At 38.7% G+C, this 14,846-nt stretch overlaps 1 protein-coding gene across 2 annotated transcripts in view; it reads left to right on the forward strand.

The window, feature by feature from the left end:
• The window catches only part of reck (reversion-inducing-cysteine-rich protein with kazal motifs), an 88,792-nt gene extending 76,258 nt beyond the window's left edge, over nt 1-12,534 (forward strand). The window contains exons 18-21 of one of the 2 annotated variants that reach the window (XR_013815654.1): nt 1,691-1,948; nt 6,810-6,883; nt 8,246-8,401; nt 10,242-12,532. Coding sequence is in view for 1 of the 2 variants with exons in the window: in XM_079805944.1 (XP_079662070.1) it covers nt 1,750-1,948; nt 6,810-6,883; nt 8,246-8,401; nt 10,242-10,457 (645 nt within the window). In the remaining variant the exon portion in view is untranslated. Of the gene's footprint in view, nt 1-1,690; nt 1,949-6,809; nt 6,884-8,245; nt 8,402-10,241 lie in introns of both variants that reach the window. The other variant, XM_079805944.1, reaches the window with a different exon arrangement.
• The last annotated feature ends 2,312 nt before the right edge of the window (nt 12,535-14,846 follow it).

Below are 14,846 nucleotides of genomic sequence, written 5' to 3' on the forward strand. Positions count from 1 at the left end.
TGCAAAATGAAGCACTGCAACCGAAACTACACACAGCATTATCAAAATCAAACTTTTGCACGAAATGGCACACACTTCATTCATATTACCAGATTTGTGTCTAACCAACTACACACTGTTGGGCATAATGAAGAGCGCCCTCATCTTTAGTATGCTTTGCCATAATACTAACATTTTTATCAAATTGTTCACATGCATATTTGCAGATACACACATGCTGTTGAAACATTTTATTGTTTTTATTTTTCACTACGGTAAACAAGTCAGTGCAACAGATGCACAACAGATATATTTGCATGACTGAACAAAAATATTCTCACAAAAAACAAAAAACTGAAAAAAAAATTCAGAAAAAATATATTACAGTAAAAAAACAGGTGCTGACCTGTGGTGTTTTCTAGAGCTTCATCCGGACTGAAGTGTGAACATTAACCATTGAGGTGTTTGGCCTCATGTATTGGCCAATCAGATCATGACGTGTCATTCTGAATGCCAGTGTTTTGAAATGGCAAACATGTGACTTTATGTCAGATTGTTGTGTCTTATGCAAAGAACCGTGTTCAGTGCATTTAAAAAGTGCCATTTTGAATCGCAAAATGTGTGTAAAGCAGAAAATGTGTTTAGACTTTTGAAGACTTGAGAAGAGGTTTTGCTCTCTGTGTGTCAGTTTAAATAATTGTGCTGTCCATGTCATTTTAGTGTGTTAGCAATTGGAAAAAACTGTAATATACCACTCCCAGTAATAAAGTATTATGGATACATTAATATATTAGTTCTGCTAATATTATATTATGTAGGAGGCCTTTAAATATTGTGTTGGACACTTTTTAATATCTGTATTATTTCCAAATGATTGGTTGACCCTTTAATGGTGACAGATGATCTGTTCTTTCTGCTTCTTTATCTCTGATCTCTTTTATTTATTATAGATCTATAAATCTGACTGTACAGTTTTCATTTGTTACTCCATATATCACACACTGTAAGATCAAATACTCAAACCTATGAATCTCCAGCTCCATCTCTCTCTCTCTCTCTCTCTCTCTCTCTCTCTCTCTCTCTCTCTCTCTCTCTCTCTCTCTCTCTCTCTCTCTCTCTCTCTCTCTCTGTGAGTTGTTGTCTGAAAGCTCAGTTGCTGTGATTCTACTGATGGCTAAAGTCTGAAGTGTGACGATTGTTGACGAGTGTGTATCTGCAACATTATCTGCTCTTGTCTACTTTTGACATTTTATTTCATTGCTGTCTGGGAGTTTATTTCCAAACACATTTTTTTTCAGTTGAAGATTGTAACGTGTAATGTGTGTGACGTGTGTGTAACGTGTGTGATGTGTGTGATGTGTGATGTGTGTGACGTGTGTGTAACGTGTGTGACGTGTGTGATGTGTGTGACGTGTGATGTTAACAACATGAATTCTTATTTCGGTGCCATAGTTATTATATTGATTAATAATTAGGGCTGTCAAAAGATTAATCGCGATTAATCGCATCCAAAATAAAAGTTTGTGTTTACATAATATATGTGTGTGTACTCTGTTAATTATTATTTATATATAAATACACACACATTCATGTATATATTTAAGAAAAAAATATTATTTTTATATATAAAACATTTATATTCAGGTCCAGAGAGGTGTGTAACGTGTGTGTGTGTGTGTGTGTGTGTGTGTGTGTGTGTGTGTGTGTGTAGGACGCCTGCCGCAGGTCCAGAGAGGTGTGTAACGTGTGTGTGTGTGTGTGTGTGTGTAGGACGCCTGCCGCAGGTCCAGAGAGGTGTGTGGCCACAGCGGAGAGACGTTCCGGACGGTGTGTGAGGCGTTCTCTGCGCGGGTGGCTGTGGATTATCAGGGCCGCTGTCATGCGGTCGGGTCGCAGTCTGAGTCCGGCTGTAATGCGGTTCCCTGTGCTCCTCTGGCCAATCACGGCTGCCGGCCCGTCACTCCACCGGGTCAGTGCCGCCCAACACCCGCTTCATGATTCCAGCATTTTCTTTTTGACCAGAGTCACACACACCGGCAGTTTTTAAATGGTTTTGACAGAAGTCTTCTCTGCTCATCAAGGCTGATCAAAAATACAGTAAAAACTGTGAAATATTACACTATATTTAAATACATCATGGGCGTCGGAACCATTGTATGAAGGCGGGACAAGACCCACCCACTTTTATCGTCTCTAATCCACAGTGGTGTAAAGTAACGAATTACAAACACTCGTTACTGTAATTGACCTATCGGTAAGCCCGGCCCCCCTTAGTTACTGTTGCTAACTCGGACAAACAAACGGAGTTGCTATATCTTACAGTGACAGCTGTCAGTGTGCAAACCTTATCCTGAGATGTTTTTGGACACAGAATGTAGCGAATATCCCGTCTGAATGATGACCAAACTTTACTGATGGTTTATCAAGTTTATTGCATCGTTATTCACTCCAAAAAAATCATCGTAAGCTGAACAAACAAAGCATAAGAAGTGCGCATTAACGTCTCATTCACAAACTCTCTCTCCGTTGCATTACCATTAACACACACACTAAATTACACAAAAACACTCACAGTAAACACACACACACAGAGCTTATGACTTTTCGAGTGTGCAGTTAATAACTAGTAAACTTTATATCTGCAAAACAACTGATAAACTGCGTACGAGCTCTTCCTTTCACCACCCGGAGACTATAATACCCATCACAATAGGAGATAATGTAGACCTTAAACATATCTAAAATGAAATTAATTTACATATAGTTTAATATGGAGAGGCACTGAAATGTGTTTTTGACCTACAGTGTCACATGACGTGAGAACAGTTCGTTATTTCGGTTTGTATGTTAGCAGGGACTTTAATCGTAACTTAACGAGAGTTTGACAAACAGAAAATCCTCTCAGGATCCCTGGAGTCAGTGTTACAGGACCTCAGGGAAGACATTTGAGCATTTCTGTAGCATAAACACCATCAAACTGATGAGAGCTTCGGATTCTCCAGAGTTTCTCTATGGCGCTGAAACCTGAAGATGTCTGAGTTCTGGTCCCAGCGCAACTGATACTCAACTGCTATTGGCTCATCTGCGTTCGAGGGGCGGGGCTTACCGATAGCTCAATTAAGGAGTTTTTCTCAGGAATTGTACTTTATTAAGTAGTTTAAAAACAGTGCACTTTTACTTTTACTTGAGTACATTTTAAGTGCTGTATCTGTACTTTTACTGCGCTATTTTAAACCTGCAGTCGCTACATTATGTTTATTTTTGTCCTGTCAACGTGATTGGCCAAGGCGAATAATAAGTCCTGTCTCCATGTGTCACGCGTGTGACTCCCGTCATATCAACCATAGCATTAACCAGCCTAGAGTGAGAGGCACGCTTTATGAAAGGGGGTTATTGCCATAGATATCCATAATAAAGGCTAGATGTCTTACAGCGGAGTCTCTAACATCATCACCGGCGGCCATCTTGTCACCGGCGGCCATCTTGTCACAGGGCTCTGTGGCTCCTGATGATCTGCATGAACACAAATACTCTTATCTCACTGAAATCTGGACGGATTTACAAATTATTTGGTTTCTTACAAACGTTATTAACGTGGCTATAATTATGGATGCTTGAACAAATTATGAATACATTTCCATAAGTATGCAGTGTCATAACTACATCTCTGACGTTTATAACAAACCAAACAGTTTGAAAATCGGTAGAAAATTGAGCAAGTTATGGTTATTTTAAAAGTATATGCAGCATTAAAACACAATGAGTGAGCGAGCTGAGTGTGACAAGATGGCCGCCAGGTGCGGACGTCAGCCTCCATTGGCCAGCAGCGGACGAGACATCTAGCCTTTATTATGGATATCTATGGTTGTTGCTGGTTACTGTATGATGACTGAAATCACCAACATACATCCTCATCTCAGCGTAGTTTATCAACTGAGCGAGGAGAGAACGTGTCCAGAGTTAAGTGTTTCTTAAAGGGGCGGTACACTTCATTACAAATCATATATAAAACTCCAAAATATACATACCAGCATAATTAAATCAAAAGACAATCCAATGAAAATCAAAAAATATATTCAAAATAAGAGAATCAGAGTTTTTAATACTAAAAAAAAGATTTTGAGTGAAAATTATAATGTTGATTTTACACTATATTTTAATGTAATGTGTTCTCATGGCGATTTAAAACTGTATTCCGTAGCAAATAACTTTCATAAAACATCAGATTTATATTTAAATCAGTTTTATGTTTTTAATTACTAGAAAAAATAATCAGTTGTGAAAGTTGCTGGATTCTGATTTCTGAAGTGTGTTCTTTTAACAGAGAAAACATCCACTGTAATTAAAGCAGTAATGAATGCGTCTTGAAAAGAAAGAACTGCTTTTTTAACATAAAATTGTTAATGTTCAACGCTTTGCAACCTTTTTTAATTAACCGGAAGAAATCCTCTACAGAATGGTTGTCATAAATGTTACCAGATTATGGGTTGCTTTCTCAAATATTACACGGCTGTATTTTTAGTGCTAGCAGTCAAAAATAAAACTTGGAGAAATATTGAAATACTGTTGATCTCATGTTTTGGGAATCATCCATAAAAGAGTATAAGCTACATTTTTATTTTGCAGGGTATAAAGTGGAATAACATTCATAGCATAATACTCACTACTCACTACCCTTGAGTACTCTTTAAAGGGCTACTTTACTCTACTTTGAGTAGTATTCAGGACAGGTGCTGTTACTCTACTTTTTTTGACAAGTAACCGTACTTTTACTTGAGGATGCTTTCACTCTTTCCACCAGCACATCTGTTCACCGACCCCTAACCGATAAACACTTTGTTTTTAAACACACATTAGACGCTTTATTTCCACTTTTCGAATATTTTCTTCACTTTTATTGACAATAAATGCCTTTCCGATCTGATATGTGATGGGAAAAGGGAGTAGAGTGAGTTCGGCAAAAGGCGGATTCGAACCGGATTCGTCATGCGTCTGACCTCTACACTACTGCAGCTCTCACTGAGGAGAGGATTGCCATAATCTTGTCTTGTCCAACCAGACGTTTAGCAAACACACCGGTATATGTGTACTTAAAGGGTTAGTTCACCCAAAAATGTAAATTGTGTCATGAATGACTGAGCCTCATGTGGTTGGACACCCGTCAGACCTCCATTCATCTTCAGACACAAATGAAGATATTTTAGTGTAAATCTGATGCTCTGAAAGGCCTCCATTGGCTCAACTTTACACTCTCAAGACCCTTAAAAGACACTAAAGACTAAAGTTACAAAGTCCATCTCACTACAGTGGTTCTAAAATAACTTTATGAAGACGAGAATAGTTTTTGTGCACAAAAAAAACCTAAATAACGACTTATATAGTGATGACGATTTCAAAACACGGCCTCATGAAGCTTCGAAGCGTTATGAATCAGTGAGTCGATTCAGCGGTTCAGAGCGTTATGAATCAGTGAGTCGATTCATGATTCGGATCCAAACCGCAAACTGCTGAAATTTGGCAATCCAAACCGCTGAATCGACTCACTGATTCATAACGCTCTGAACCGCTGAATCGACTCACTGATTCATAACGCTCTGAACCGCTGAATCGACTCACTGATTCATAATGCTTCAAACCGCTGAATCGACTCACTGATTCATAATGCTTCAAACCGCTGAATCGACTCACTGATTCATAATGCTTCAAACCGCTGAATCGACTCACTGACTCATAACGCTTCGAAGCTTCATGATGCCGTGTTTTGAAATCTTCATCACTATATAAGTCGTTATTTAGGGTTTTTTTGTGCACAGAAACTATTCTCGTCTTCATAAAGTTATTGTAGAGCCGCTGTAGTGAGATGGACTTTGTAACTTTAGTCTTTAGTGTCTTTTAAGGGTCTTGAGAGTGTAAAGTTGAGCCAATGGAGGCCTTTCAGAGCATCAGATTTACACTAAAATATCTTCATTTGTGTCTGAAGATGAACGGAGGTCTGACGGGTGTCCAACCACATGAGGCTCAGTCATTAATGACACAATTTACATTTTTGGCTGAACTAACCCTTTAATGTTAATGGCATCTTCTCCAGTAAAATCATTCTGAGAGAGGACCCACCCACAATTTGTTTGCTTCTGACGTCCATGAATATATATATAGAAGAGCAGAACAGCATTTATTAGAAATTAGAGAATCTTTTGTAACATTATAAATGTCTTTACTGTCACTTTTGATCAGTTTAATGCGTCCTTGATGAATAAAAGCATTCATTTCTGTTTTAAATCTTGCACATTTTGACTTTTCATGTGGTACACAAAAATCTGCAGCAGCACAGCTGTGTTCACACTGATAATAATCATAAATGTTCATCAGATCCTCTTATGAGAATGATTAGTGAAGGGTCATGTGACACTGAAGACTGGAGTAATGATCATAAATTCAGCTTTGATCACAGGAATAAATGACACTTTACTATATATTCACTCAGAGAACAGCTGATCTACACTGGAGCGTGTGTGTGTGTGTGTGTGTGTGTGTGTGTGTACAGCTGATCTACACTGGAGGAATATTTCACAGTTTACTGGAGTTATGATCAGATGAGCAGAAGAGACTCTCTCAGAAACATTGTAACTTTTAGATTATTTTCATTTATTTATTAATGTATATTTTCAGTCGACCTGTAGGCAGTTGGGGTTGAGAACCACTGATCTAAACACTGATTTATTATAATAAAGATGATTTATTGGCCCCTGGAATTATCTTTACCTTTACGAGGGCATTTGTGTTAAAAACTACCCCTGGATGTGTGAAGTAAAGCTGAGGGTGTGTTGCAGGCGCCTGCTGTCCGGTGTGTGCGGGAATGCTGCAGATCCTCTGGAACAAACAGCAGATGAACATCTTTGCCAAGGTAAAGTGTCTCATCTGAACCAGGGGAAGGGATTGAGTGGCATTGGCTTCGGTCGGTCAGCAGGGGGCAGTATTGATCATTTCAGGAAATGCTCCACATATACTATCATTTCACACAAACAACATGGTTTTCATCAGCCACTCCAAACCTGAGTATATTTACAGTATGGTCTTTATCTGCTTTTATTAACTTTTATTAGTGACTGTTATTTGGGTTGTGGCCTCTCCGAAAACCACATTATCAATGGGATGAATGAGTACGAACAACAACTGTATGAAAATTACCTTCTCTGGGTAAAAGTTGCATATGTAGCACACACACTATAGCCAGAAGTATTGAGCCTCATCCCAGAGTTCAGGTGCTCAACACTTCATGGCCACAGGTGTGTAACTCCAGCTCTAGTGCAGACGCTTCTACACACACTAGAGAGAGAATGGGCCGCTCTCAGGAGTGTGTGTGTGTGTGTGTGTGTGTTCGCTTCTAAACACATTAGAGAGAGAATGGGCCGATCTCAGGAGTGTGTGTGTGTGTGTGTGTGTGTGTGTGTGTGTTCGCTTCTACACACATTAGAGAGAGAATGGGCCGATCTCAGGAGTGTGTGTGTGTGTGTGTGTGTGTGTGTGTGTGTGTGTGTGTGTTCGCTTCTACACACATTAGAGAGAGAATGGGCCGCTCTCAGGAGTGTGTGTGTGTGTGTGTGTGTTCGCTTCTACACACATTAGTGAGAGAATGGGCCGCTCTCAGGAGTGTGTGTGTGTGAGAGAGAATGGGCCGCTCTCAGGAGCTCAGAGAACTCGTGTGGGGCCGTGATTGGTGGAGCCTGTGCAATAAGGCCAAATATTACACTAAATATTCCTCACTCAACTGTTAGTGGGATTATAACAAAGTGTCTGACTGCATTGTGCCAAGTGTAAAGTTTGGTGGAGGGGGGATTATGGGGTGGGGTTGTTTTTCAGGGGTTAGTTCCAGTGAAAGGAACTCTTAATGCTTCACCAAGACATTTTGGACAATTTCATGCTCCCAACTTTGTGGGCCCAGTTTGGGGACGGCCCCTTCCTCTTGGCCATAAGTAGTGTATATTGCTCTTTTATATTAGTGTTGTAAAATAAATACCCAAGGAATCTGGTATGAAGTTAAAACACCAACAACTCCCTTCATTAAAGATGAAATAATGGTCATTAACATCTGGCAGTGCTGCAATAATCAGTGCAATATTACAATCATCACTATTGCGCATATCAGAGACAGCGATTAGAGCGAATGAGGGATGCTTTAAATGTTTATATGTGCTAAGAGACGAATGCCTGTGTTTGTGTTGATATTGACACTGCATGTGTGTGTGTGTGTGTGTGTGTGTTTCAGCTGAACCGCAATCAGCCGGTGACGCTGCATGACATCCTGAAGATCCTGCGGCTGCACATCTCTGTTCCTCAGTGCGACATCTTCGGCTATCTGAGCATCGACTCCGAGATCATCATCCTCATCGTGCCAGTGGACCAGCAGCCCACGCCCCTGCAGGTGTGTGTGTGTGTGTGTGTGTGTGTGTGATGGGTAGGTTTAGGGGCAGGGGCAGTGTGTGTGTGTGTGTGTGTGTGTGTGTGTGTGTGTGTGTGTGTGTGTGTGTGATGGGTAGGTTTAGGGGCAGGGGCAGTGTGTGTGTGTGTGTGTGTGTGTGTGTGTGTGTGTGTGTGTGTGTGTGTGTGTGTGTGTGTGTGATGGGTAGGTTTAGGGGCAGGGGCAGTGTGTGTGTGTGTGTGTGTGTGTGTGTGTGTGTGTGTGTGTGTGTGTGTGTGTGTGTGTGTGTGTGTGTGTGTGTGTGTGTGTGTGTGTGTGTGTGTGTGTGTGTGTGTGTGTGTGTGTGTGTGTGTGTGTGTGTGTGTGTGTGTGACGAGCCCAGAGAATATTCATTATATCCGCCGTTATACTCATTATATTTAATGTGTTAATGCAGAAACTGCCTGATGTGAAGTTCACATGTTTGCACACAATGTGTTATTAGAGATGATTATTATATCTGAACATGAATATCAGCTGAGTTTATGCTCATAGTTTGGGCTCTGTGCTTTAATATTACAGTAATGTGTGAGTAAGGGCTCTTATAGTTTACAGCTTTATCTTTAAGACACTTTGAGTTATAATTGAATTAATTTAAGGACAGATATAATGTGTTCAGTAAACCAGTTTAATAAAAAATAAATAAAATGCCGGACCGAACCGTCAGTTTTATGCACCGTTACACCCCTAATATCTCTATATCTGCCCAGTGGAACTGAGAGTGTGTGTGTGTGTGTGTGTGTGTGTATGTGTGTGTGTGTGTGTGTGTGTGTGTGTGTATGTGTGTGTGTGTGTGTGTGTGTGTGTGTGTGTGTGTGTGTGTGTGTGTGTGTGTGTGTGTGTGTGTGTGTGTGTGTGTGTGTGTGTGTGTGTGTGTGTGTGTGTGTGTTGTGGTGTCGTGTGTATTTGCAGATACACTGCTTAGTTTCAGTGTGATATATCTATATCTCTTTGTCTATATCTCTATATCTATATCTAACTATCTATATCTATATCTCTATATCTATATCTCTATATCTATATCTCACGGTATCACACTGAAACTAAGCAGTAAATAAATAAGTTATTACATTATTTTTTTTAAAATAAAAAACTAAATACTAATATGAATATATGCACCACAACATTATAATGTGCAGAAAATGTGATATTAATTTTGATGTTCGCTAGAGATTACACTGAACAGTTATTAATCATTAGTGTTTTAAAGCTTAACCTTAGCAGAGCTCGTCTAAATGTACAAATGAGTGAAATAAGCATAGATAAATAAGCTTACACAATTCAATATTTAATATCAACCAATATTTTCTCTAATTTGGCTGATAACCTCATTCAGGATAATTGGGACATTTCTTTCCAATCATCTCAATGACGAAAGTGTCCCAGTTTCCCAGAATCCTCTGCAGAGGGAAAATGTGTTTTTAAGGTGTAACCTTAAAACGAGTCGTCTGGAAGAATCTCACTCATATGAAGCAATATTTGAGGCTTTCCCAGCTGTCTCATTTGTAGTTTAGCTTCAGTTTTGGTGCAGCAGTGTTCATCACAGCCTGTGTTCTCATTATAAGCACACACACACACACACACACACACACACACACACACACACACACACTGGAGTGATGAACGAGCGTCTCTCCTCCTCCATCCGGCTCAGGCTTTCATGCGCTTGCATCATGTTCTCCAGATGTTCCTACAATTTGCCTAAAAATATTAAAGCTGTCTACAAGGACTTAATGGCCTATTTCTGCCCAGTGGATCTGAGATGTGTGTGTGTGTGTGTGTGTGTGTGTGTGTGTATCCGCAGATTGAAGCCTGCAGTAAAGAGGCAGAGAAGATCGACTCGCTCATCAACTCGGGCAGCCCAACTCTGGCTTCTCATGTGCCTCTGTCGGCCTTCCTGCTCTCCGAGGTCCAGCTGTCCACCGTCAGCTTCTCCACCTCCGCATCGCTCTCTCTCTCCCTCTGTCTCTTCTTCTCCTCTCTCCTTCTGTCCATCACTGGGACCCTCTTCTCCTCCTAACCACCGCCTGTTTGACCTCTGACCTTCCCAGGTCACCTGACAGGAAACTGTTCCAGTCCACGCTGCAAACTGACAAGGACAATCAAACTCAGCATCAGGAGATGGACTTTCTTCTCACTATTAAGGACCTTCTCAAAAGGAAACTGTTTCTCAAGGTCAAGTGAAACAGGAAATGGACGAACCGATGTGGAGTTCAGACGACTGCTGCTTTTAGATGTCTCACGGACACCATTACTCCAGCACATTTCTACGGAAGCCTGTTTCAGCCACGCTAAATAAAACAGGTACATGTGACTTTATCTCACAGTTAGGACTTTTTTCTCGCAATTGTGAGTTAAAAAGTCGCAATTGCAAGAAAAAATGAAGAAAAGTTGCACTTGTGAGTTAAAAAGACGCAATTGTGAGTTAAAGTCGCAATTGTTAGAAAATGATTTGAATTGTGAGTTAAAAAGTCGTAATTGTTTTAAGTCACAATTGCAATAAAAAAGTCAGAAAAGTTGCAATTGTGAGTTAAAAAGTCGTAATTGTGAGTTAGTCATAATTTAGTTAAAAAGTCGTAATTGATTTAAAAATTCATAATTGTGAGTTAGTCATAATTGAGTTAAAAAGTCGTAATTCCAAGAAAGGTCAGAAAAGTTGTAATTGTGAGTTAGTCAAAATTTAGTTAAAAAGTCATAATTGTGAGTTATTCATAATTGAGTTAAAAAGTCGCAATTGCAAGAAAAAATTCATAAAAGTTGCACTTGTGAGTTAAAAAGTCGTAATAGTGAGTTAAAGTCGCAATTGTGAGAAAACTATTTGAATTGTGAGTTAAAAAGTCGTAATTGTTTTAAGTCGCAATTGCAATAAAAATGTCAGAAAAGTTGCAATTGTGAGTTAAAAAGTCATAATTTAGTTAAAAAGTCGTAATTGAGTTAAAAAGTCATAATTGTGAGTTAGTCATAATTGAGTAAAAAAGTCATCATTGAGTTAAAAAGTCGTAATTCCAAGAAAGGTCCGAATTTTTTTTATTGTGAGTTAAAAAGTCATAATTGTGAGTTAGTCATAATTGAGTTAAAAAGTCGCAATTCCAAGAAAAGGTCAGAAAAATTGTAAATGTGAGTTAAAAAGTCAAAATTTAGTTAAAAAGTCATAATTGAGTTAAAAAGTCGCAATTCCAAGAAAAGGTCAGAAAAATTGTAAATGTGAGTTAAAAAGTCAAAATTTAGTTAAAAAGTCATAATTGAGTTAAAAAGTCGCAATTCCAAGAAAAGTCAGAAAAGTTGTAATTGTGAGTTATTCATAATTGAGTTAAAAAGTCAAAATTTTGTTAAAAAGTCGTAATTGTGAGTTATTCATAATTGAGTTAAAAAGTCAAAATTTTGTTAAAAAGTCGTAATTGTGAGTTATTCATAATTGAGTTAAAAAGTCACAATCGTGAGTTAAAAAGTCATAAATGTGAGTTTAAAAGTCGCAATTGCAAGAAAAAAGTCAGAGAAGTCGCAATCGTGAGTTAAAGTCAGAATGACCGGTTTTATTTTTACTTCCGTGGCAGAAACGAGCGTCCACAGCTTTCAAGTGGCCTGAGGAAAATGTATTTTTAAATATGATATATTGTTTGAAATATTTTATTGTTCCTCAAACGTCGATCACAGAAAAGAGGAGCCCAGCCATGTAAACGAATATGACAATCGTACTGCTTATGCGTAAAGTGGTAAACAATATGCCTTGCTTATAAATTTATATATAAATAAATGTATGTGTATAGATTTTTTTTTAAATGAAGTATTGCAAAAACAAAACCTTTATGTTCATAAGAAATGAAAATGTTCTATTTTGAGATGTTTCTGGTCATTTTTAAAGCTAATGCATGATTGCCAGTGTTTTTACAGAATGTGTTGTCGAGTTGTGTTTCTGATGCACCACATTAAGGGCCCTCGTTTCAATCAGTATTATTTGGCTTAGGCAGCTGTGTAGCATTGTGGGAAGGGCCTTACTGTGTCCGTCTGTCCGTCCGTCTGTATGTGTGTAACACTTCCCATGTATATTTTTATATGACAATAATAAATGTGATCATATTGCCGAAGGATTTCATCAGAATGGCCTCGTTGATATCCTGGTTTAGACAATTTTGGGATAATCAGAATATGAAACCATTTATACTACTCGGTATCAGTAAAATTAATATATATAATTATTAATATAATTATTATTTATATATAAATACACACACAAGCATGTATATATTTAAGAAAAAATATTATTTTTATATATAAAACATTTATATTTATATATATTATAGATTATATAAATGTATATACAGTATATACGTGCAAATATTTCTTAAATATATAAACAAATGTGTGTGTATTTATATAGAAATAATAATTAACAGAGTACACACATATATTATGTAAACACAAAAAAAGGTTCTTAAAGGTTCTCTAAAGGTTCTCTAAAGGTTCTCAAAAGGTTCCCTAAAGGTTCTCTAAAGGTTCCTTAAAGGTTCTCTAAAGGTTCCCTAAAGGTTCTCTAAAGGTTCTCTAAAGGTTCTCTAAAGGTTCTCTAAAGGTTCCCTAAAGGTTCTCTAAAGGTTCCCTAAAGGTTCTCTAAAGGTTCCTTAAAGGTTCTCTAAAGGTTCCCTAAAGGTTCTCTAAAGGTTCTCTAAAGGTTCCCTAAAGGTCCTAAAGGTGATGTAAATCCTGAACCTTCTCAGAACATTAGGGATGCTCCTAAAGCGTCCTCTTTTGGTGATGAAAGTGCTGCAGCTGATGTGACTTTAGGGCAGGGGTTAAACCTTTATATTTCTGGGGGCCAGATTCGATGTTGTGGACACACCTGGGGGCCGGTTCCTTATATACATATACATTACATGTGTTGTTTCTTGGAAACATGACAGATTTGAGCTGACAGTAGACTAGCTTGAGATGGGACACAGATGTAAATTTAATACACAAACAATATCTGTAAAACTTTTAACAACCTTGTTTTTAAAGGGTGAAATTTAAATATTATTACTGAGTTAGAAGTTAACTCTATTCTTATTTAAAGGGTCACTTCAGTGATTTAGCATTAGGCTTTGTATCAGTAGAAACCCTGTTGTATAGTTGAATTATGGTGCTTTCCCCCCTCATGTCCCCCTGAGACGAGAGAATTATGCATTTTATTTCTGGAAAAAATCCTCCAATGACGCAAATATCATCATTTTGTATCATCGGAGGATTTTTGTCCAGAGGCTCGAGACTACAGGAGCTGTTCTGCATGTTATCAACCACAGCGGAGGATCTCACTCACAGGATGTAAAGTAGCACGGCCGCTCAGATCGGGCATTCATAACAGAGCGGTGCAGAGCAAAGTGAGTGTTTCAACTCTTCAATGAATTCCTATGAAAGTTAAGCTTCCACATGCGGTCTGATAACGCCTCAGACTGGACACGCTGAGATGAGCCGCTCTTCCCTCAGCTCAGCTCAGCTCTTCTCTGGTGATGAATGAGATCTGACTCCGCTGATGGGACTCTCGCTCGGCTCACTCAGAAACAGTCCGTTTCTGTGACAGCAGGGAAATGCAGCTCTTTTCAGTTTTATTAATAACGAATACATAACAGTGTAACAAACAGACGGTTCTTTCACAATGTCTTTAATGTTCCACAAAAGAAGAAAGTCATTCAGGTTTGGAACACCATGAGGGTGAGTAAATGTTTGAAACTCCACTACTCCAAGACTTTGTGTAGCCTATACTCCTGCCATTTTCTTTTATGGCAATACTGTGTGTGAAACAAAACCGCAAGGGTTAGTCAGACACTTCGACCAAAACAGGAAGTTAATGCGAGTTCTTAAGAAAAAGCTGGTTTCCCAGAGCTGGACCCTGACATCATCAGATGACCACTGCGCTCACACACCCACTCACACTTCTCCAACACACACACACACACACACACACACACACACACACTCGTGTGTGAGATCTCAGGACGTGTGTGTCGCCTTTACTCAGGACTGAATTTCCATCTTTTGCACGAACATCCGAGATCTTTCATCATCCGGCCTCAGCGATCACTAGGGAACACACACAGGTGCTGAAAACACGACGATAGGAAAATAAAGGACAAGCAGAGGAAAGAATACATTCAGGGCATCACAACTTTAAAAAATACATTGATTTATTTAAACAACCATGCAAACAGTTCATGGGTTCTGTTGACATAATGTTGACATTCAATCAACTTAATATTGTGTATAATTTAAACTCAAATTGTAGTTAGTAGTTCCCAGCATGCTTTGCAGGACTCGCTAAGGAGAATAAATGTTGAAATGAAGCGTATTGTTTTAGTAATGGAAAGATGTGTTTGTGTTAATGTTGTTATGTTTGAGTTGTAATGTCAAAGCTTTAAGAGCTCGTGGTTAAGGATGT

The sequence above is a fragment of the Gobio gobio genome (assembly GCF_949357685.1).
Source record: "Gobio gobio genome assembly, chromosome: 23".
Classification (NCBI taxonomy): Eukaryota; Metazoa; Chordata; class Actinopteri; order Cypriniformes; family Gobionidae; genus Gobio; species Gobio gobio.